At 36.8% G+C, this 22,910-nt stretch overlaps 1 protein-coding gene across 1 annotated transcript in view; it reads right to left on the bottom strand.

Moving 5' to 3' along the window:
* Positions 1-22,910, bottom strand: part of LOC150085687 (tRNA dimethylallyltransferase) — a 254,385-nt gene that overhangs the window by 30,176 nt on the left and 201,299 nt on the right. The window contains exons 8-9 of the mRNA XM_090373447.1: positions 9,563-9,640; positions 1,412-1,521 (exon numbers count right to left, since the gene is read on the bottom strand). Of these exons, the coding sequence (XP_090229573.1) occupies positions 1,412-1,521; positions 9,563-9,640 (188 nt within the window). The remainder of the gene's footprint in view (positions 1-1,411; positions 1,522-9,562; positions 9,641-22,910) is intronic.

The following is a 22,910-nucleotide window of genomic DNA, read 5'->3' as shown; positions in this document are numbered from 1 at the left end:
GTTTAGAGCCTCGAATGGACTAAGCTCAATACAGATGGCATTCTTCCTCTTGCTTAGGCTACATACATGACGGTATAAATTCAAACTGAGGAGGGATGGCTGCAGGATAGATGTGCAGAAACATTCCTACAACCAGATTGTGGTTGATTGCTATGGAGGTGGGTAGTTTGGAGAAATTCAAGAAATAGACAAATTTTGAAAGGGATGGATAAGGGATATGTGAAGGGTTTTTTTTTTTTATTTATTTTTTTTGGCTGATGTCTTTACAGGCTTACTTTCTTGCATAATTTTCATTGCATAATTTTCTTGCATAAATGCTTAAAAATATTTAATTTTGTTTCATAAAAATTTCTGATGCTTACATCCCAGAATTTCTTTAAAACACACATTCTCACAAAATGTATTTGCTGATTTGCATATGCTTCCAGATCTTATTTAAGGGTTTCATATTGGAGAGTCCTATTCTTCAGCATTAACAGGTTTGGTTCAGTGGACATTCTAGCAGCCAGCCTTCAAATATATCTGTCATACCTTTAAACATAAGGAATGTTGCGTATTACCATGGTGCCTATCATAACTCCAAAAGATATAACTCGTACTATATAGTAGTATAGATATGGAGACATCAGAGATTTCCTCTGAAGGCTCAACATGATTTCAGCCACTTCAAGCTTCTATTATATAGTCATTCCTCTTCTACCCAGGCATCTTGCTCATATCTAGGTTGGCCACCTGAATATAAACATTAATTATGTATTCACAGCATTTATGGATCTCGCACGTGGGAATACACCCAAGGTTGTTAACAGTTTCACCAGTGCGAAGGTGCAATGTAAAAATTCGACTGCATCAGAATGACTGTACTCTCACAAACACAAATCTGAAGTGTAACCTGAATATTAGCTTCACTAACATGTTAGACTTCCAGTTGGTGTTTTAGCTCTGAAGAATGCTCATAACAAATCTTAGTTTAGAGCAGGTAAAAAGAAGTTGATTTTTTTAGGTCTGCCTCTGTTTAGTAATATCATCATTTCACAGAATCTGGGAAAGCAGAGACACAGATTGAGATCAATGGGGGATTAAGTAAAAATGACAGGGGATCATCAGTTTCTTTGTTTGAATAAATCATTAATAAATACAGATTTTTAAAAATCGTTTAATTTTCATATCAGTTTACACACATTACACATACCTCCAATAAAACAATAGTATACGTTGTTTAGTGGAAAAGGCTTTCAAAGGTCTGAACAAGTTATTATGAATTATGTGTTTGGGATCCTCCTATTTTTATAATAGAGGTAAAGTACAAAATATACACTTTCATACTTGCAAGCAGTAATGAAATAGCTATTTGATATAATTAATATGTAAAGGTGATAAACAAATCTGCAAACATCAACGTTTGATATACCTCAATCAAGGCATCAATAACATGCACAGCTTGGTTGAATACATTATGGTTCCAGTCTTCAACAACTGTTCCATCTAACCCATAAAGAGGTGGCAATGATCTGTCAGGAGCTGCAGGATGAGGGGGGAGAAAAATTTATACATTAATTTATGAAACTGTAGTTTCTTTCCCAAATTTGATAGTTCTAGATAGTTTTTTTGTCTAAAAGTGCAGTATACAAATCCATTTGTTTGACAGTCATTCCTGAAACTTTTGTTATTACATGTGGCTGCTAACTTACCACAAATCTGTGGGAGTACAGTAAAATCCCATTACAATAAACTTGGTGGTGCATAATCATTATATCAAAGTTTAGTCCTAATGAATATCAGTAAAATTTATTTCAGAAGAATCATTATTTGTATAAATAAATTTTGCAGTGCTTTTCTAATATATATAATTTATATTTTCTGCTTTATTTGACTTAAATATCAAATTTAAAGTCAATAATAAATTTAAACAAATACAATGTGTGTGTATTAAAAAAGTATATATATATAAATATATTTTGTTCAGAGTGTCATTTTGAAAGTATATTTATAATAAATACCACACACACACACATTATGTTAATTCAATTTTAGAGTGAAATCAAAAATGTGGATACTAAATGGATATTAAAAAAATAAAAATTAAATAAAAAGCACAGAAATTCAGAACAGTAGAAAATGTAGTAAAGTGTGTGATGATGAATTGTTTTTTAACATCTTTAAATTTTTTTTTTTTTTTTTTTTTTTTTTTTTTTACTGTACTGAATATTTCATAAAAACTATTTTATTCAAACGAAACTTAAATGCTAATAAGAAGGAAAGTCAGCTGGGAACTAGGAATATTTTCCTTGGAGTGAAATTTTCAAATTTTCATTAAAACATTCACTGTAATGGGATTTTGCCATATAATAAAAATGTGTTTTATCAGTGTATCTAGAATGAAATGCTTGAAACCTCATTTTGATATACAAAGCTCTTCCTATTGTTGTCCTCTGAATCCCAGCCTTTTGAAATGCGCTGTTTGTTTGATGTTTGTGGAGCAGTCAGGAACGGGACATGATATTGCCAAGGGGAATGTCTTTGTGTGTAAACAATGTAAGGAGTGTGAGGAAATAAGGCGCCAACTTAGTGATGTTATGGGCCTATATGACAGCTTGAAGGGCAGGGTGGATGCCCTCAAAGGATTTAAATTGAGAGACTCATCAAGATCTCAGCTGCCCACATCAATGCCAGAGCTTGCACTTGAACACCACGCAACACAGCAGCAACTTCCAAGGCAGAATGCACTGGTCTCGAAGGAACTAATTGTTGTCGGTGACTCTATCGTCAGGGAAACGGGGAACATATTGTGTAAAAAGGATAGGTGGAACAGGACCAGGGTACGTCTGCCAGGGGCAAAGGTTGATGCAGATATCATCTTTTAAGGGAATAAAGGGTGATATTGTTGTACACTGGCACTAATGATATTAAGAGTAGGAGACCGGTGGAATTACTTAACAAGTACAGGTTAATGCTGAAAAAAAGCTGTGAGTTAGGGTTGAATTTGAAAGTGTCTGCAATTCTGCCTAGACACGATAGGAGGGAGTATATGATGAGAGCCTTGTCGATCAATTGGGCCCTGGAGAGATTGTGCAAGGTTCAAGGGGTAGAATTTTTCTCAGCCTGGTCTATGCATATTAACAGGAGAGACTGCTTCTACACGGATAGAAAAGGTGCAAGAATATTTGCTGATGCTATCGAGGCAGAGTTAGATGGGTCGGAAAACAGCTAGCTTGGGGGTATACATGGACTAATAGATTAACAGTAGCCGCTGGCAGAGGTGAAATTGATTTATGCACTGCTTCTATTGAAATGAAATTGAGCAGTAGCCTGGAAAGCCAGGAAATGAGGATTTCCAGGACTGCTCAGAGTCATAGTGGAACAAGTAAATACATGGGTTGTGTTAGGATAACTAAGAGTAGAAACAAGTTCATGTATACTTGCATGTACACCAATGTTAGGAGTATAGATAATAAATTTGATAAGCGTGAGGTGCTAGTCAAGACATCAAATGCAGATATTGTTGAGATATCAGAGACGTGGTGTCACACAGACATAAGCAGTGCAGAATTGGAATTTGGGGAGTACAATCTGTACAGAAAGGATAGATAGGACAGGAAGGGAGGAGGGGTTATGCTGTTAGTTAAGAAACACAAAATCTGAGGAAGTGCATCCAATTGATGTAGGCAGACAATGCAATATTGAGTCTGTTTGTTGTTACATAAGCACTGGGAAAGGAAAAATGAGAGTAGACATGTGTTATAGGCCTTATGAATCTGATGAGTATGATGAGTAATTGTGCAGAGAAATAGAGTGGGCCAGTAAATCAGAGTGTCTTATAATTGGGGATTTTAATTACCCAGACTGGAATTTGTGGGTTGGTCACACACACACACACACACACTAGCAAGGATTTTGTGGATTTATTGGATGATTGTTTTCTACAGCACCATGCTAAGGAGGTAATAGAGGGAGTAATACTCTTGATCTGATAATCAGTAGTGATTTTTCATGCATTAAGAATCTGCAGATAAATGAACCACTAGGTGGCAGTGATCACAGTGTGCTGAAGTGGGATTTACTCAAAGAGGTAACTAAAATGAGGGGTAAAGGGAAGGTTTTTGCTTTTATAAAGGTGACTATGGTGGTCTGAGACAGTATTTAAATTCCATACGGTGGGACCAACTGATGATGTTACCAACAGCAAATTCAAAATAGGAAGCTACTAGGCTTTTCATACCAACTAAGAAATATTGTTCAAGATTTAGGCCTAAATGAATATCAGATGAACTAATTAGACGCAGGAGAGAAGAAAAATGCATGGGATACATATAAATTAACCGGTGACACAGCAGCCTATGATAGATATAAGCTGGTCTGTAACCAAGTCATAAAGAAGGTTAGGCAGGCAAAGGCAGATTACGAGGAGCCTTTGGCAAAGGAAGCAAAGAAAAACAGCCAAGACTTCTTTACTTATGTAAACCTAGAAGGAAGGAGATGAATCTCATTGGTCCACTTGATATCGATGGTTCATCTGGTGATGATCCTGCTCCTAATTAACAAACTAAATAAATATTTTGCATCTACATTCACATATGAGGAGTTATTCAGGGAGGGGAATGCCAGAGGTGTATTAAACTCTGCCAATAAGCTAGATAATCTTGTAATAACTGAGAGTAAAGTGGAGGAGAAATTGTTGAAGATAAACACAAGAAAGGCACCTGGGGTTGTTGGAATCTATCCAGTTATATTAAAGGAGGCAGCAAAGGAAGTAAGCAACCCTTAGCCATAATTATGAGAGCTTCTTAGGACTTAGGGAGGTAACCATGGACAGGAAATGTGACCCCAATCCACAAAGGAGGATCAAAGGGAGACACAGGTAATTACTGACCTGTTAGTTTAACTTCTGTTCCAGGGAAATTAATGGAGGCACTTGTTAAAGAAGCATTGCAAGATCATCTAGACAAGACTTCAGTTATAGCTCAGACACAGCATGGTTTTGTTAAGGGGAAGTCTTGTCTGACCAATTTGATTGGATACTATGATGCGGTCACAAAAGAACTGGATACAGGGAATAACTTTATCATATATATTTCGATCTTAGAAATGCTTCTGATACTGGTGCACATGGAAGACTGCTGCACAAATTGGAGCAGTGTGGCATTACAGGAAAATTGCTGCTATGGATAAAGGGATGGTTGAGTGGGAGAAGATAGAGTGGTAATCAATGGACATTTTTTTTTTTTTTTTTTTTTTTTGGCTAATGCTGCATAAGCTCATACACTTGCTTTCTTGCATCACATGCCACTACTACTACATTGCTCTTCATTGACTAATGTTATTAGTGGAGTCCCCCAAGGTTCAGTGTTGGGTCCATTGTTGTTTACTGTATTAATTAATGATACTGATGATGGTATATCAGGCTTAATGTCCAAGTTTGCAGACGATACAAAGGTCGGCAGGGTTGTTAATGACACTAATGCAACAGGATCTAGAAAAGTTGAGCAGATGGGCTGAGAGGTGGCAACTGAAGTTTAACATTGACAAATGTAAAGTACTGCATATGGGAAGCAGTAACCCCAAAGTAACATATAAACTGTGTGGTACTACACTGACAGTTGTAGAAAGTGAAAACGATCTGGGGGTAATTGTGCAGGCAGATATGAAGTTTTCTGAGCAGTGCAGACAGTCTGAAAGGGTAGCTCATGGTGTCTTGTCAATGATATACAGGAATTTTTCTAGTAGGGATAAAGAGGTGATTATCCTCTGGTTAGGCAATGGTTAGGCCACACCTTGAGTACTGTATACAGGTCTGGAGGCCTCATTTTAAGAAGGATGCAGAGTGGTTGGAACGAGTACAGAGAAGGGTAGCAAGATTAGTGAATGGAACAAAGGGTTGCTCTTACGAAGTTTTGTAAATTACAGTGTCTGGAGACTAGGCACCTGCGAAGTGATCTGATTGAGGTGTATAAAGCCTTGAATGGGTTGAACATGCTCAATGCTGATGAGATTCTTCCTCTTGCTCAGAATAATCGCCTGAGAGGGCATAAATTCAAATTGAGGAAAGACTGTTGTAGGATAAATGTGCAGAAGTTTGCCTTTAGCCTTTGATTGCTGAAATAAACTTCTATCTGTTGTTGTAGATGTTGATAGCTTAAACAGATTCAAGGCAGAACTAGACAAACATTTGAAGCGAGTGGATGGGTGAAATGAGAAGGGTGTGTGTGTGTGTGTGTTTTTTTTTTTTTTTTTGGCTGATGCTATATAAGTTTGCTTTCTTGCATCATGTTCCCTTGCTAATGCTAAAGAATATGTCATCTCATGTTGTTTTCGGTAAATATGATGACTTTTCAGACCAAGAATTCCCATAACAACAAAATATGATCAGTGAAAACAGAATGAAATTGAGCAATTACTTCTAATAATCTGAGAAAATTTCCATTTTGAGGTGAATTAAATTTCTCGTCATCGCCTCAAAATGGCAATCCTCATTCTGCCAAAGTAGATACAACTGCAACAATATGTTGAAGCACCTGTCTCCAATATTTTTGTTCTTTTATAATTTGTTTATCTAATTTTGAATCTAAAGTGGGTCCACTTTAGTTCTTGCTTGATAAATATGTGAGTAAATGCTCTGTGATCAGTTGGATTCTCATGTTGTTTAATTAAAAAGGGGTTTCACCAGTCCTTAAAGCCATCATTGACTAAAGCACAACTTGAATTTTAAAAAAGCTTGCATACAAAACAGTAGACACATGCAGTTGATGGAGAATATAATAGTCACTCTGGACTGTACTCTTCACCATTAATTTTAGTGGAGTGAAAATGGCCTTGAGAGCAAGAACTTAATTTTTAATATCTGTTTTGATTTCTAAAATGAATCCTTCCAGTGTTGACAGTCTACAGGTTCATTTTGAACCCAAAACGAGATATCATCCTTAGTTAAAGTACTCTATAGACCCATATCATTGTATTTTGTATAAATGTTTCGTTGATTCTTTTCTGTATCTCAGTCTGAAATATCAGGATTAGATGTAATTGCACTAGAAATATCTGTAGGAATAGTTGATACTGATACGTCAGGTCGATCCTCAATAGATGAATCTTCGTTTATTTGCGTTACTTTAAAATAACTGTCAACTTTTGGAAAACTAAATAAATAGAGCCTGTAATAACGTCTCACTTTTTCTTGTTTGATACCCATTTGTAAAACTTCTCTTCATATTTAATCCTAAGAAAAATTTATTTCAGATAAGTAAAAAAATGTAAAAACGAAAATTTTGAAATTTTAGTAAATAGTAATTATTCACTATTGCTTTTATTACAATATTGCAAATGACATTATATAAGTTATTTATTTAGATTATTAAATTGATTTTTTTATTATTGTTGATAGATTATTTTTATCTGTAAATTATGTTACATAAAATATGTTTCTAACTCACCTCACAATTTAAATAAAAATAATTATTTCATTAAATAATATTGTTGTAATAATATGTATATTATTGTTAAACAATTTTAAAAGTCTTGTCACTTTAACACATACAAGGTCACACATACATATTAACATAAAACACTGAAAGCAAACTGTCTGACAAAAGATTAGCTACCTGGTTTTGCTCCACTTTCCCCTAAAAGTAAGTAAACAACCTCCAATTTGATGCTTATCATTGGCATATTCGTTATTGATTCCAAAAATAGCATGCATTGTAAAAACAACCAAAAGTATAGTGCAATTGTTTTTTACAAAAAGTAAAAGCAGAAAAGCAAAAAAAAAAAGTCTATAATAACAACAATAATTTTCACTTTTTTGTATACTGATGTTCATTATTTATAAATTATTTACTTTTTATTATTTTTTCTATACTGACACAGATGCCCCTTGTAATGTGAGGCCCTAAGCTTGTCTAGCTTATGCATAAATCTGGTCCTGAGCATAAGGTCACTATATGGTATGTGATACTAGACATATTAATTGGAAATTTCTCTCTACCTTTTTGCAGCAAGTCTGGCAGATCTAAGAAGGGAGTAAGGTATTATGGTGATATATCATCTTCTAGGACAACATTATTGTTAACTCTTCAAATTATGAAATGGCTGATGTCTACTGTTTCTTGATCCGGGTTGAAGATGGGTATCACACCTTCCATCATCATAGGTCTTTCTTTACCCTGGAGCAGTGTTTCTCCCAGCAACATCTTTACTAGTTCCCTTCATGTGGGTTGAATCATGTCTGAGACAGAAAAGACCATTCCTCTAGACACAGATGACAACAGAATAGCTTCTTGTAGTAAAAAAACCAGCTGTCATGTAATGGTGGAGTTTACACCACCTGTGTTTCCAAAAAAAGATACTATGTCACTGAAATGCCTTCTTTCCTTCCTATGAAAACTAAAAGAAACTTCCAGTTAGCATTTCACATATCAAATGTCAACACAATGACCTATGATCATTGTATAAACTTAGCCAGGGTGCTAGGAAAGATGGGTTCTCCCCACCATTTCTAGTTCTCCATGTTCTTGTAACCTTTTCTTTTTGTAAACTCTCACCACATTAAATTGTTTTCTTTAATGAAGAGCAAGTTCTTTTTTCATATTGTATTTTATTCAAAAAATATAGCAAAATATTAACATATTTGATCATGAGTTCAAAAAGATTAACATATTTTGCAAAGAATCTGTTAATGATAGACAAAAATGAATATCAATTTTGAACTCAGTACACAATTTTTAGTAAGGATGCATATAATTAGGCTTTCGTAATACGTATAACAGAATATAGGAATTATCGTGCATTTAATAGATCTCTATTATCAATTATAATTAGGCATACTTCAAAACCACTATTTCAAGCCTGCATTATTTTTTAATTGATTTTACATCCTACTTTTTCAATACATCAACTATCACACTTCAACCTCTAACAGAATCAAACTAGATTATAGTTACCTTAAAAATAAGAAAGCATTAAAACTTAAGTCAGTTAAAAAAATCTCCATATAAACTGTGCTATTTTTACCTTGGTTAAAAGGGCATTTCAAAATCGTATGCCTTTCTTATAACAGAAAACTCTACAAAACTGAGACAGTTCAGTAAATATGCCTGGATAACATAATTAACTCACAGTTGTCAGCAAGAAATTTATGGTGGGACATTCATTATGAAAAAAAAAAGTAGACATGGACTTTTCTAATATTGCTCATTTTGTGAAATTATCACATATCACCTTGTTAGCCAATCAGTACCAATTCATTTTGGCAGCTTTCTCAATGGTATTCACAATCCTTCTTTTCTCTTGAGTTATCTAGTCATCACTCAGTACAGTTTAGACATCGTCCATAACGGACAGTTTACTCAAACTGACAGAAACATAAAAATTGGGTTTAATGGTTGGTTATGATGTCAAGCATACTATAGTCCTCTCATCATGCCATGACCAAATTTGACATTAATTTTCATTTTAGGATCATTTCATGCAGGCAGAAAATTTCTTTAAACTTATACACTTTTAGTATTATTGAATTCCACAAATTTTTGAATTAATATACAAAGCATAATAATATATAAAAGAAATGATATACTTCTCAAAAATCTGTTCTTGATCCATTTAATTTGCTTTTTGGAATATCGTCTGGTTGCTAGTTTCATAGTTTCAATACCTATATATATATATAAAAAAAAACACTGCATAATCAAAAATATTAAATGTCATGGAGGGGGGGGGGAAAGAAGAAACCCTTTTTTCAAAATAAGAAAATATTCTATAAGCAATATAAACATAAAAACAAAGAAAAACATGAGGGATTTACATAAAATTTGCTATTGCTACACACTAACCACCACATGAGTGGTAAGTGTGTAGCAATAGCTATTAATTAATATAGCACCAAAAGTCACTCAAGAATTATTTCAAAGATTGTTGTGTCATTAACAGATTTATCAAAAACCACCATGTTATATATCTAGCCAGCTAGCTCCCTTGACTTTTGTACTGCATGTCGTTTGTTAGTTACTCTTATTCTTTGTTTAGCACATTTGCTCCCTTTACGCATATATGTGTAAAATGGCACTAGGACAATGTGCTACAATGCACAACTGTGTTCAAAATGCACCCAAGAATGTCCGCTCATAAATGCATATGAGCAGACAGTCTTAAGCAATCATCCAAAGAGTGTCAAACAAAGGCATATGAAATTAACAACTACTTGGTATTGGCACAATTGCAGTAATGCTTTGCTTTTGTTTATACACTTTGCACACAGTTTTATGTGTTTTCTGGTTGTGCTGATGGTTTATGTACTCGAATAAACTTTTTATAAAATTTTTGAGATTTTATCTGATTAAGATCTTAGCACAAAAGTGGTTGCTTCTAGCAATGAATTGCAAACTTTTAATTTTCAACCATTACGCATGAATTTTTACAATGCTGGGGTTCTAGGAATGTTGTTTTTTTTTTTTTTTTTTTAACACTGTGAAAATTAAACCACACTGAATGAGTTCTCTCACATTTAGGTGGCAGTGAACATGTTAGTTGCTAACTGGTGTGCTGCAGAAAAGCTGGTTATTTATTGTCATATATATTGTCTCTAAAGTGTGTTAATAATCTTGATACATTTTGTTATGCACATGTGGATTGATTCCAATGATTATACTCGTACTTTGGACAAGGGCCGTGCTGAGCTTTTCTGCAAAAAGATCTAAACCTCCGAAATACTTCCTAGTTCATTTCACAAATATACACGGTCTCAATTCTAATCTCAACGATGTCCATTTCCACTTGCAGTCTGCCAAACCCTATGTACTTTTTCTGAAGTGAATCTCAGTTATCGGTTGCCCAAATTATTCGCTGTATGATTCCTTTTGCCTCAAAGGTGGTACTTCTGCATATGTCCATTCCGATCTTCCCTGTCAGAGACTTGTTAATTTGTAGTCTCCTCTTTTCGATCTTCTCTGGCTTAAAATCTCTCTACCTCACTATGTCAAATTCATCTGTTGTCTATACCATTCTCCCAACTCCACTAATCACTTGGATCTCTTTGCAACTTGACTTTTTCCACACCAACTTTCCTAACAGTGAGGTAATTTTCCTGTGATTTTAATGTTCACAACTCCAGCTGGCTTCCGTTTTCTAGTCACACCGATCCGGCTGGTCGAGATGCTAAGGCTTTTGCAATTACTCATGACCTTGCACAGATTGTTCACTTACCTACAAGAATACTGGACAACCCTAACCATACATCCAACATGTTTGATCTTTTTCTCACTAACAACCCTTCTAAGTACATGGTCGAAGTGAGTGGTCTTTTAGGGACCTCAGATCACATCTTGGTGATCGTCTCTTCTCCAATGGAGCCTTTATCTCATGGCTATTCCCAACCTCATATTGTTTGGCATTACAAGAATGATAAATGGGATGACCTGCGAGATATCTTTTCTTCTTTTCCTTGGTCAGATTACTGTTTCGAAACACTTCTGATGTCAATGTTTGCTCAGATCGTATCAGTGAAATTATTCTTGTAGGAATGGAATCCTTTATCCTACACTCCACTTTAAAATCTCATACTTTATCTAAAAATAAATGTGCTAAGGCCATTCAGTAGAAGAATGTTGTATATTGTAATTGGCTTGTTTCTAATTCTTCAATTTCATTTTTTGCCTACACCAAAGCTCACAACAATTGTAAAGCAGTTATTAATCAGTCCAAACTAGATTTTGAACAGGCTAAGAGTAGAAAACTTGCTTCTTGCCCTAATGGTAGCCGAGCATTCTGGTCTCTTGCCAAAGCTATTGGCTGCAACTTTTGCCCATCTCTGCTCCCACCTCTGTCAAAACCTGATGGTTCCGTTGTCATTTCAGTCAAGGATAAAGCTGACCTGCTAGCATCCCATTTTTCTTCCAACTCATGTATTAATGATCTTGGTAAAACCTCCAATCATTCTCAACACACTCCATTCAATGCCACCTGTGGTCTTCCGTCAAGAATAGCATCATGCAGTTATTTAACAAAATCTAAGGTAGTGCATCCAGTTGAAATGGGTGGACAGGGCAGTGTTGAGTCAGTTTGGTGTACACATAAGCACTGGGGAAAAAAAGTTATAAGTAGGAGTGTGTTATAAGCCTAATGACTCTGATGAGTACAAAAAGAACAACTCCACAGAGAAATAGAGTAGGCCAGTAAATCAGATTGTCTTATAATGGGGGATTTTAATTTCCCAGATATAGACTGGAACTTGTGGGTTACTCACTCACGGACTAGCAGGACTTCTGTGGATTTATTGCATTATTGTTTTCTACAGCAGCATGTTTGAGAGGCAAACCATAGGGAGTAATGCCCTTGATGTAATTATCAGCAGTAATTCTTCATGCATTAATTAGAAAATAAGGAGATTCATTCATGACACTGTGATCACTGCCATGTCACGGCAGTGATCACAGTGTACTGATGTGGTATTTACCCAAAAACGTAATTACCATCAGGGGTAAAGGGAAGTGTTTTTGCTTCGTAAAGGTGACTACTGTGGTCTTAGACAGTTTTTAAATTCTGTACAGTGGTACCAGCTGATGATTACCAACAGAAAATTCTAAATGGGAGGCATTCAAGGAATTAATATTGGAAGCTACTAGGCTTTTCATACCAACTAAGAAATACTGTTCAAGGTTTAGACCTAAATGCGTGTCAGTTGAACTAATGAGACTCGTGGCAGTGAAGAAAAATGCATGGGAAGCATATAAATTATCAGGAGAGACAGATGCCTATGGTAGATACAAGATAGTCTGTAATGAAGTGCCTAAGGAGGTTAGGCAAGCAACGGCAGATTACGAGAAATCTTTGGCAAAGGATGCAAAGCAAAACAGTAAATAATTCTTTACTCATATAAACTCTAAAAGGAAGAGGATGAATCAGATTGATTCACTTGATATCGATGGTTTGACTGTTGATGATTCTGCTCAGGTAGCTGACAAACTGGATGATTAATCTGCATCTACATTCACACATGAGAAGTTATTCAGGGAGGGGGATGCCAGAAGTTTATCAAACTCTGGCAGGGAACTAAATGATTTTGTAATAACTGAGAGCAATCTGGAGAAGAAATTGCTGAAGTTAAACATAAAGAAGGCACCTGGGGTGGCTGGGATCTACCTAGTTATATTAAAGAAGGCCGCAAATGAAGTAAGCAGAGCTTAGCCATGATTATGAGGGCATCCTTGGGCTCAGGGGATGTCCCCACTGACTGTAGATATGGAAATGTGTCCCCAACTCACAAAGGGGACCAAAGGGTAACACGAGTAATTACAGACCTGTTAGTTTAACTTCTATTTCAGGGAAAATAATGGAGTCACTGGTTAAAAGATCATCTAGACAACACTGCAGTTATAGTTCAGACACAGAATGGGTTTTTTTAACAGGAAGTCCTGTCTGACAAATTTGATTAGATACTATGATGTGGTCACAAAGGAGCTGGATGCAAAAAAATAATTTTGATATCATATACTTGAATTTTAGGAAAGCTTTTGATACTATTGCACATGGAAGACTACTATACAAGTTGGAGCAATATGGCATTAAGGGAAGTTGCTATAATAGATAAAAGGATGGTGGAGTGTGAGAAGACAGATGGTGGTAATCAATGAACACTGCTCATCATGGACGAATGTTATTAGTGGAGTTTCCCAGGGGGTCCGTGTTGGGCCCATTTTTGTTTTCTATATTTATCAATGATATTGATGAAGGTATGTGAGGCTTAATGTCCAAGTTTGCAGATGATATGAAGGTTGGTAAGGTTCTTAAGGACAGTAAGGATGGTACGCTACAGCAACAGGATCTAGAAAATTTGAGCAGATGGGCTGAGAGCTGTTGCAACTGAAGTTTACATAGTATTACATATGGGCAGCAGTAAACCTAGAGTAACAAACCAACTGTGCTGTACTACACTCAGGGTAGTGGGAATGAAAAAGACCTGGGGGTAATTGTGTAGTCAAATATGAAGTTCGCTGAGCAGGGCAGATGGGCTGCCAGGGTAGGTCACGTGTCTTGTCAATAATACATATGAATTTTGCTAGCAGGGATAAGGAGGTGATTATCCCCTTGTATAAGACAATGGTCAAGCCATGCCTTGAGTACTACATACAAGTCTAGAGGCCTCATTTTAGGAAAGATGTTGAACTACTAGAAGGAGTACAGAGAAGGGTAACGAGATCAGTGAGTAGTACAAAGAGTTGCTGTTATGAAGATAGGCTTAAGTTCTGCAAATTGCAGTGTCTGGAGACTAGGCACCTGCGATTTGATCTGATTGAGGTGTATAAGGCTTTGAATGGTTCAAGCAAACTGAGTGCTGATGGGATTTTTCCTCTTGCTAAGATTCTGCACCTGAGAGGACATAAATTCAAATTGAGGAAAGACGGTTGTAGAACTGTCTAGCCAGTGGGTGGTTGATTGCTGGAACAAACTTCCATCTGTCGTGGAAGTTGACAGCTTAAATAAATTCAAGGCTGAACTAGACAAAGTTTTGGAGTGAATGGATAGGTGAAACGGGAAGGTTTTTTTTTTCCCCCTTTGACTGATGCTAAATCTAAGAATATTGTGTATCGTAATTGGTTTGTATCCAAATCTCCATGGTCCTTTACTGCCTACACCAAAGCTCACAGCAATTGGAAAGCAGTTATTAATCTGTCCAAACTATATTTCAAACAGGCTAAAAGTATATAACTTGCTTCTTGTCCAAATGGTAGTCAAAGCATTGTGGTCTCTTGCCAAAGCTGTTGGCTGCAACTTTTCCCACCTCTACCTCATTTGTCAAAACCAAATGTTTCTATTGCCACATCAGCCAAAGATGAAGATGAACTGCTAGCATCTTACTTTTGTTCTAACTTGTATATTTATGATCTTGGTAAACCACCTCCTACCATTCCCAGCACACTCCATTCAATACAGTCAGTCCTCGTAAATATTGCTAATGCTTTTGCTTCTATCGTAAGCAAACTTGTTTTCTGTTTGATTTTCTATCCAAACAGATGACAGCCGTTCCATCTCTTCCAATTCTTTGTGTCTTAATCTAATGGATTTTAATTACACTTTGAGTTGTTCCTGCTATGAAAGTTGTTTTTATTTTCTCTACATTCTTTGTAATTCTCGGCGTTGCCTCACTTAGGCCTGTAGCACGTGCAATATCACATGGTCTTTCATTTCGCTCAAAGCATTTCACGATTTCATATTTTTTCTCTACCGACAGAGGCGGACTGGCCATAAGCCTTACCGGGGAAACCCTGATGGGCTGGAGGCTGGTATGATTTTGGCCATAAACACAAGTATGAGGCCGCTACAAATTTCCCTGGGTAAGAATTTTTGATCCAGTCCTCCTCTGTTTATCGATATTGCTTTTTTTTTTTCCTCTCTGAATCTGTAGTATCTTCACCAGGACGCTTACTTTTCACACCTTTTAAGTATTTTACTCATTTTTAAGGAATAAAGCACACTTACAAAATGAGGAGGCACGCTTGATACACATAAACAAAGCTGCACACATGTAGCAACTGAATAAACAACACCGTAAAGACAGAGACACACTAACACTTCACTAGTTCACATTTTACTAAAGCACATTTCTGGGGGTTACTACCATAAAACAATAAAAACAATTTCCAGTTGCATTTCTGCTAGTGGAATCTGTTATAAACTGGTAGTGAACTTGATCTATCTGCATTTGCAATAATACCGATAGCTGGAATTGTGTGGGTTTTTACGTTATTATGGTGAAATGTGTTTCCCCTTCACTGATATAAAAAACATAAATACATTTTCAAAATCTTCTCTTCATTCCTATCATGTTGTGTTCAGTTGGGGTGATTCCGCGTTCGACTGCCATTTCTTGTAAACACAAAGGTGAATCGTGCATAAGCGAATTCGGTTCGTGTTATATACGATATTGTTCCCCTATTTATAAATCGTGTAGTGTAAACACGTGTTATACGAGGATTGACTGTACTTCCTGTGGTCGTCTGTCTTAAGGATATCAGAAGGATTTTGAACCATCTTCAGGAGAAGAACACTCCATCTCCTGAAGGTAAACCTCAATAACACGGTTGTTAGGTTCCTATAAAACGTCGTGTTGTGTGAAACTGTGTTATACAGGACTAAGAAAAAGTACAAAAAGGAGGGGTTAAGTTCCAGAAGCTAAAAAAAATACACTATTTTTTTTAACAAAATGTTAAAAAAAACTAACAAAAATACACCATTCTAGATTTTGTGTATCTTCTGCTCTCATTAAAAAATTAGTAATCTGGGATGGTTTGCTTTTGCTTGATAAATCTTTGTGAATTTCATCGTATGGAACTAAGCATTTTTGAAGCTCCCTTTTGAACTTTGGGCTCCTTTCATTCAAGAAATAAGATTCTAATTGCTCAGCTGACTTCATGCCTTCCCGTATGCCTTTTAGTATATAATTTGGAAGTTCAGAATTTTTATCTGCGCTGTCATCCTCTGAATTGATATGGTTTTACTTCCAATGCCATTTCCACCAAATCTGCTTCACCAGCCTCTTTTTTTACCACATTACTCTGTGTATACTGTCTATAAATTGCGCGTGTCTGGAGGTCGATTTTCTGGACGAAAAACCCGAGATTCCGTGAGAAAAAACCATGCTACCCTCGCCTGACCCCTACTAACTCAGCCACACTGTGAAAAGACCCCATAAAAATTCCTCCCGTCATCAACAGGATTCGAACTCAGATCTTTTCCATCCAGTGTGGGAGGGAAGACGATTCTATCAACTGTGCTACCCACAAGGGCTTCAGTAGTCATATCATCAAAACCTTCCCCTTCTACCGATGTAGCAAGTTCTAATATTGCACGGATTCAGCTTTCTGCTGGTTCGACCATATTTCCTGAATGAACTTGACTCTGACCATACATTTTTCCAACACGCATTTAATGTTGATGGTTTTGCTTCTTTCAACAATAAAGCTATGATTCTGATACAGTCCACAGTTGAGTAAAGTTTCCATGCCTCCATTACTTCAATAGATTCGGAATCAATTTTTTCCAAAATCTATTGTAACAATTTTCAAAGGTAAATGAGTTTTAAAGGTGGATATAATGCCTCGATCTAATGGCTGAATGAAAGAAGTTGTATTAACCTAGTACAACTGTGGTGGTAGGAACATAACTTCAACGTTTGGATGACAAATCTTTTGGATGGCCTGGTGTGCTATCCAATAGTAATAAAACTTTGAAATCTAGATTTTTCCACAAGTTCAATAGCACAGAACATAACACAGGGATTTCCCAACAATATAAAATACAGGGATTTCTCAATAATTATTTTTGACTAGAGTCAACAACAGGGATTCAAAAAGAGTGGAAATATTAAAAAATTACACCCAACACAATAGCAGGGTTTCACCCGCACAAAAATGCCCTGTTATACGAGGTTTACCGAAATTCTCTAACCGCGTTAGAGCGAAACTGTTTTATATAAGTACCATGTTGTGTGAGGATTTCCGCAATTTATCAATCGTGTTAGAGCAAAAACATGTTGTAGAAGTACCGTGTTATATTTACACAGAAGTACCTGTATTTCTCCGCTTGTTCTCAAAATTCCTAAGCTTACTCCTGTTCTGTGTTACCATTTTATGTTTTCTTTTTCCTCCAGCATTTCCATTCTGCTTAGAAATTTCCTAATATCCAGCCAGTTTTTAAAAAGGATGACAAATCCCTTCCATCCAATTATCATCCCACTGCACTTATTTCTACTCTTTCTAAAGTAATAAATAATTCTCACCAACTCCTAAACTATTTGTTCAAAGATGGCTTAACCATCTATGGACAAATTCAATTAGTAAATTGATAAGAGGAGTTTACCTCAATATAGTACGTGGAACACTTCCGTATTTGAATATTTTCGTTATTCTTTTAATTGCGTTAATTTGAATTTTAATTGTTTTGAATTGATTTTGAATTGTGTTAAATTGATTATTTAATTATTTATATTTTACTTTATTTATATTTTACTTTAATGGACCGGTAAGTTGCCGATTTTTTCGTTTTTTCCGTTTTAATTTCTGGAGGGTATCATACGGAAGTGTTCCACGTACTATATTGAGGTAAACTCCTCTTATCAATTTACTAATTTTATTATCAACGTAGAACATATTGAGTATTACAGCTCTGATTCATACTATCGGACAAATTCAATGGAAAAGTTCAGTGAGACTGAAGCAGTTGCTCTTCACATTTGATCATGTTTGACATAGAGGGCTTCTAAATAAGCTTCCACCAACTTTTTTTTGTAATTGGGTATCCAGTTTTCTCTGTGACTACTCACTGCAAGTTATGGTAGATGGCTCTCTGTCTTCTAACTTCCCCATTAATTCAAGTGTTCACCAAGGTTCAGTTCTTTCTCCCACTCTTTTTCCCTTGTATATTAATGATCTTATTCCACTTACCAGAAATCTTATCCATAGTTTTGCTACCAATAGCACACTAGATTTCACCTTACAGTTTGAGAAATCTTGACCTCCATAAACATCTTTAATATCTCAAATATCCACTACCAATTTCCTAAATGCTGATCTCCACTAATTCTTCAGTGGGACAAAGATAAATTAGTAACTTAGTAAATTAGTAAATTACTAATGATATTAAGAGTAGGAGACCGGCAGAATTACTTAACAAGTACAGGTCACTGTTGAACAAAAGCCGAGAATTAGGGTTGAATTTGAAAGTGTCTGCAATTCTGCCCAGACACGATAGGAGGGAGTATATGATGAGAGCCTTGTCGATCAATTCGGCCCTGGAAAGATTGTGCAAGGCACAAGGGGTAGAATTTTTTTCAGCCTGGACTGTACTTGTTAACAGGAGAGATTGCTTCTACAGGGATGGGATACACTTAAATAGAAAGGGTGCAAGAATATTTGCTGATGCTATCGAGGCAGTGTTAGGTGGGTCGGAAAACTGCTAGCTTGGGGGGAGACAAAGACCAATAGATTGACAGTAGCCACTGGCAGAGGTGAAAGAGATTCTTGCACTGCTTCTATTAGAATGAGCAGAAGCCTGAAAAACAAGATGCATGGTATTTCAGAGACTGCTGGGAGCCATTGCGGTACAAGTAAACACATGGGTTGTGTTAGGGTAGCTAAGAATAGAAACAGGTGCAGGTATACTTGCGTGTACACCAATGCTAGGAGTTTAGTAAATAAATTTGATGAATTTGAGGTATTGCTCAAAACATCAAAGGCAGATATTGTTGGGATATCAGAGACGTGGTGTCACACAGATATAAGGGATGCAGAACTGGAATTTGGGAAGTACAACGTCTACAGAAAGGATAGACAGGATAGGAAGGGGGGAGAGGTTATGCTACTAGTTAAGAAACACATAAAAACCAAGGAACTGAAGCCAGTCGACATCGCTGGACAGTGCAGTGTTGAGTCAGTTTGGTGTGACATAAGCATTGGGAGATCAAAATTGAGAGTAGGAGTGTGCTATAGGCCTAATGACTCTGATGAGTATAATAAGAAACTATACAGGGAAATAGAGTGGGCCAGTAAATCAGAGAGTCTTATAATGGGAGATTTTAATTTCCCGGATATTGACTGGAATTTGGGGGCTGGTTACTCACACACTAGCAAGGCTTTCGTGGATTTATTGGATGATTGTTTTCTACATCAGCATGTTCGGGAGGCAACTAGAGGGAGTAATACTCTTGATTTGATTATCAGCAGTGATTCTTCATGCATTAAGAATCTGCAGATAAATGAACCACTAGGTGGCAGTGATCACAGTGTGCTGAAGTGGGATTTACTCAAAGAGGTAACTACCATTAGGGGTAAAGGGAAGGGTTATTGCTTCCGTAAAGGCGACTACGATGGACTGAGACAGTATTTAAATTCTATACAGTGGGACCAACTGATGATGTTACCAACAGCAAATTCAAAATGGGAAGCATTCAAAGAACTTATCTTGGAAGCTACTAGGCTTTACATACCAACTAAGAAATATTGTTCAAGGTTTAAGCCAAAATGGATGTCAGATGAACTAATGAGGCATATGGCAGAGAAGAAAAATGCATGGGATACTTACAAATTAACACATGACACAGAAGCCTATGATAGATACATGTTGATATGCAACCAAGTTACAAAGGAGGTTAGGCAGGCGAAGGCAGATTACGAGAAATCCTTGGCAAGGGATGCAAAGAAAAACAGCAAAGAGTTCTTTACTTATGTAAACTCTAGAAGGAAGGGGATGAATCAGATTGGTCCACTTGATATTGATGGGTCAACTGTTGATGATCCTGCTCAGGTAGCTAACAAACTAAATGAATATTTTGCATCGACATTCACACATGAGGAGTTATTCAGCGAGGGGAATGCCAGAGGTGTATTCAACTCTAGCAGTAAGCTACAGAATCTTGAAATAACTGGGAGTAAGGTGGAGGAGAAACTGTTGAAGATAAACACAAGAAAGGCACCCGGGGTGGATGGGATCTATCCAGTTATATTAAAGGAGGCAGCAAAAGAAGTAAGCAAACCCTTAGCCATAATTATGAGAGCTTCCTTGGACTCAGGGGAGGTACCCATAGACTGGAAATGTGCAAATGTGACCCAATTCACAAAGGAGGATCAAAGGCTGACACAAGTAATTATAGACCTGTGAGCTTAACTTCTGTTCCAGGAAAATTAATGGAGGCACTGGTTAAAGAGGCACTGCAGGATCATTTAGACAAGACTTCAGTTATAGCTCGGACACAGCATGGTTTTGTTAAGGGGAAGTCTTGCCTGACCAATTTGATTGGATATTATGATGCAGTCACAAAAGAACTGGATGCAGGGAATAGCTTTGGTATTATATACTTGGATCTTAGAAAGGCTTTTGATACTGTTGCACATGGAAGACTGCTACACAAATTGGAGCAGTGTGACATTGGAGGCAAATTGCTGCTATGGATAAAGGGGTGGTTGAGGGGGAGAAGACAGAGAGTGGTAATCAATGGACACTGCTCATCGTGGACTAATGTTATTAGTGGAGTCCCTCAGGGCTCAGTGTTGGGTCCATTATTGTTTTTATAAATGATATTGATGATGGTATATCAAGCTTAATGTCCAAGTTTGCAGACGATATAAAGGTTGGCAGGGTTGTCAAGGATACTACTGACACTATGCTGCTGCAACATGATCTGGAAAGGTTGAGCAGATGGGCTGAGAAGTGGCAAATGAAGTTTAACATTGACAAATGTAAAGTACTACACATGGAAAACAGCAACCCCAGAGCAACGTATCAACTCTGTGGTACTACACTGACAGTGGTAGAGAATGAAAGGGACTTGGGGGTGGTTGTGCAGGCAGATATGAAGTTCTCTGAGCAGTGCAGACGGGCTGCAAGAGTAGCTCATGGAGTATTGTCAATGATATACAGGAATTTTTCCAGCAGGGATAAGGAGGTGATTATTCCCTTGTATAAGGCAATGGTCAGGCCACACCTAGAGTACTGTATACAGGTCTGGAGGCCTCATTTCAAGAAGGATGTAGAGCTGCTGGAACGAGTACAGAGAAGGGCAACAAGATTAGTGAATGGAACAAAGAGGTGCTCTTACGAAGAAAGGCTTAAGTTTTGCAAATTACAGTGTCTGGAGACTAGGCACCAGCGAGGTGTATAAAGCCTTGAATGGTTTGAGCATGCTCAATGCTGATGGGATTCTTCCTCTAGCTCAGAATAATCACCTGAGAGGGCATAAATTCAAATTGAGGAAAAAAATTTATTCAAATTGATTCAAATTGAGTTATTCAAATAAATTCAAATTGAGGAAAGACAGATGTAGGATAGACGTGCGGAAATTTGCCTTTAGCCAGCGGGTGGTTGGTTTGTGGAACAGACTTCCATCCCTTGTAGTGGAGGTTGATAGCCTAAATAAGTTTAAGGCTCAGCTGGACAGGTATTTTGAACGAACAGAGGGGTGAGGTGGAAGTGGGTTTTTTTTTTTTTGGCTGATGCTGCATAAGCTTGCTTTCTTGCATCAAATGCCTCTACTAATGCTAATGCTAGTAAATTTGAATTCCTCTAAAACTCGGTCCTGTCTTATATCTTACAAAAAGGATTCTTCTGCTCCTATGCTTATCTTCAATGATACTGTGATCTCCAGACAAGATCACATTATCTCTATTGGGGATTATCCTAACTTCTACTCACTTTTGGCATGAGCACATCAAATATATTGCTTCCCCTACATCTAAAAAACTGGGTTTTCTCTTTTGCACCAAATGTTAATTTTCCTCTATACAGCTCTTCACTCTGCACAAATCGCCCTACCATGGAATTTTGTTCCACACACTTGGGGCAGCTCTCAAAACCTCTCTGAAGTTTATATATTCCATTCAACAAAGGGTAGTTAGGTTAATTAAACTGTCTATAAACTTCAAAATAAACTGTCTATAAACCTCAAAATAAAAATCTCTATCAAACCCACTCCATTCTCTGTCTAACAGATTTTCTGTTTCTGCTGCATGCCTTTTCTACAGATACTTCCATGAGTACTGCTCTTCTGAATTGGCTTCTATAATTCCCACTCTATTTTCCAAACCAGTCCATGTACCTTCCTTTTACTGTTACTCATACTTTCTCCATCTTCTAAATGACACAACCAGCTTTTCTTCTTCTTCATTTAGTCCTTCAACTTTGTTTTCTGGAACAATCTCCTTTCCAACATATTTCTTGAAAATTACAATCTACAGAAATTTGCATTAGTAGAGGCATATGATGCAAGAAAGCAAGCTTATATAGCATAATCCAAAAAAAAAAACACATTCCCATTTTCACCCATTCATTCACTCCAAATGTTTGTCTAGTTCTCCCTTGAACTTATTTAAATTGCTGACCTCCACTATAACAGATGGAAGTTTGTTCCAACTATCACCCACCTGCTGGCTAAAGGTAAC

This window comes from Mastigoproctus giganteus, chromosome 5 (genome assembly GCF_048544385.1).
Source record: "Mastigoproctus giganteus isolate SK-2022 chromosome 5, ASM4854438v1, whole genome shotgun sequence".
Lineage (NCBI taxonomy): Eukaryota > Metazoa > Arthropoda > Arachnida > Uropygi > Thelyphonidae > Mastigoproctus > Mastigoproctus giganteus.
The sequence above is the reverse complement of the archived record's forward strand: the minus strand, read 5'-3'. Positions and strand labels throughout refer to the sequence as shown.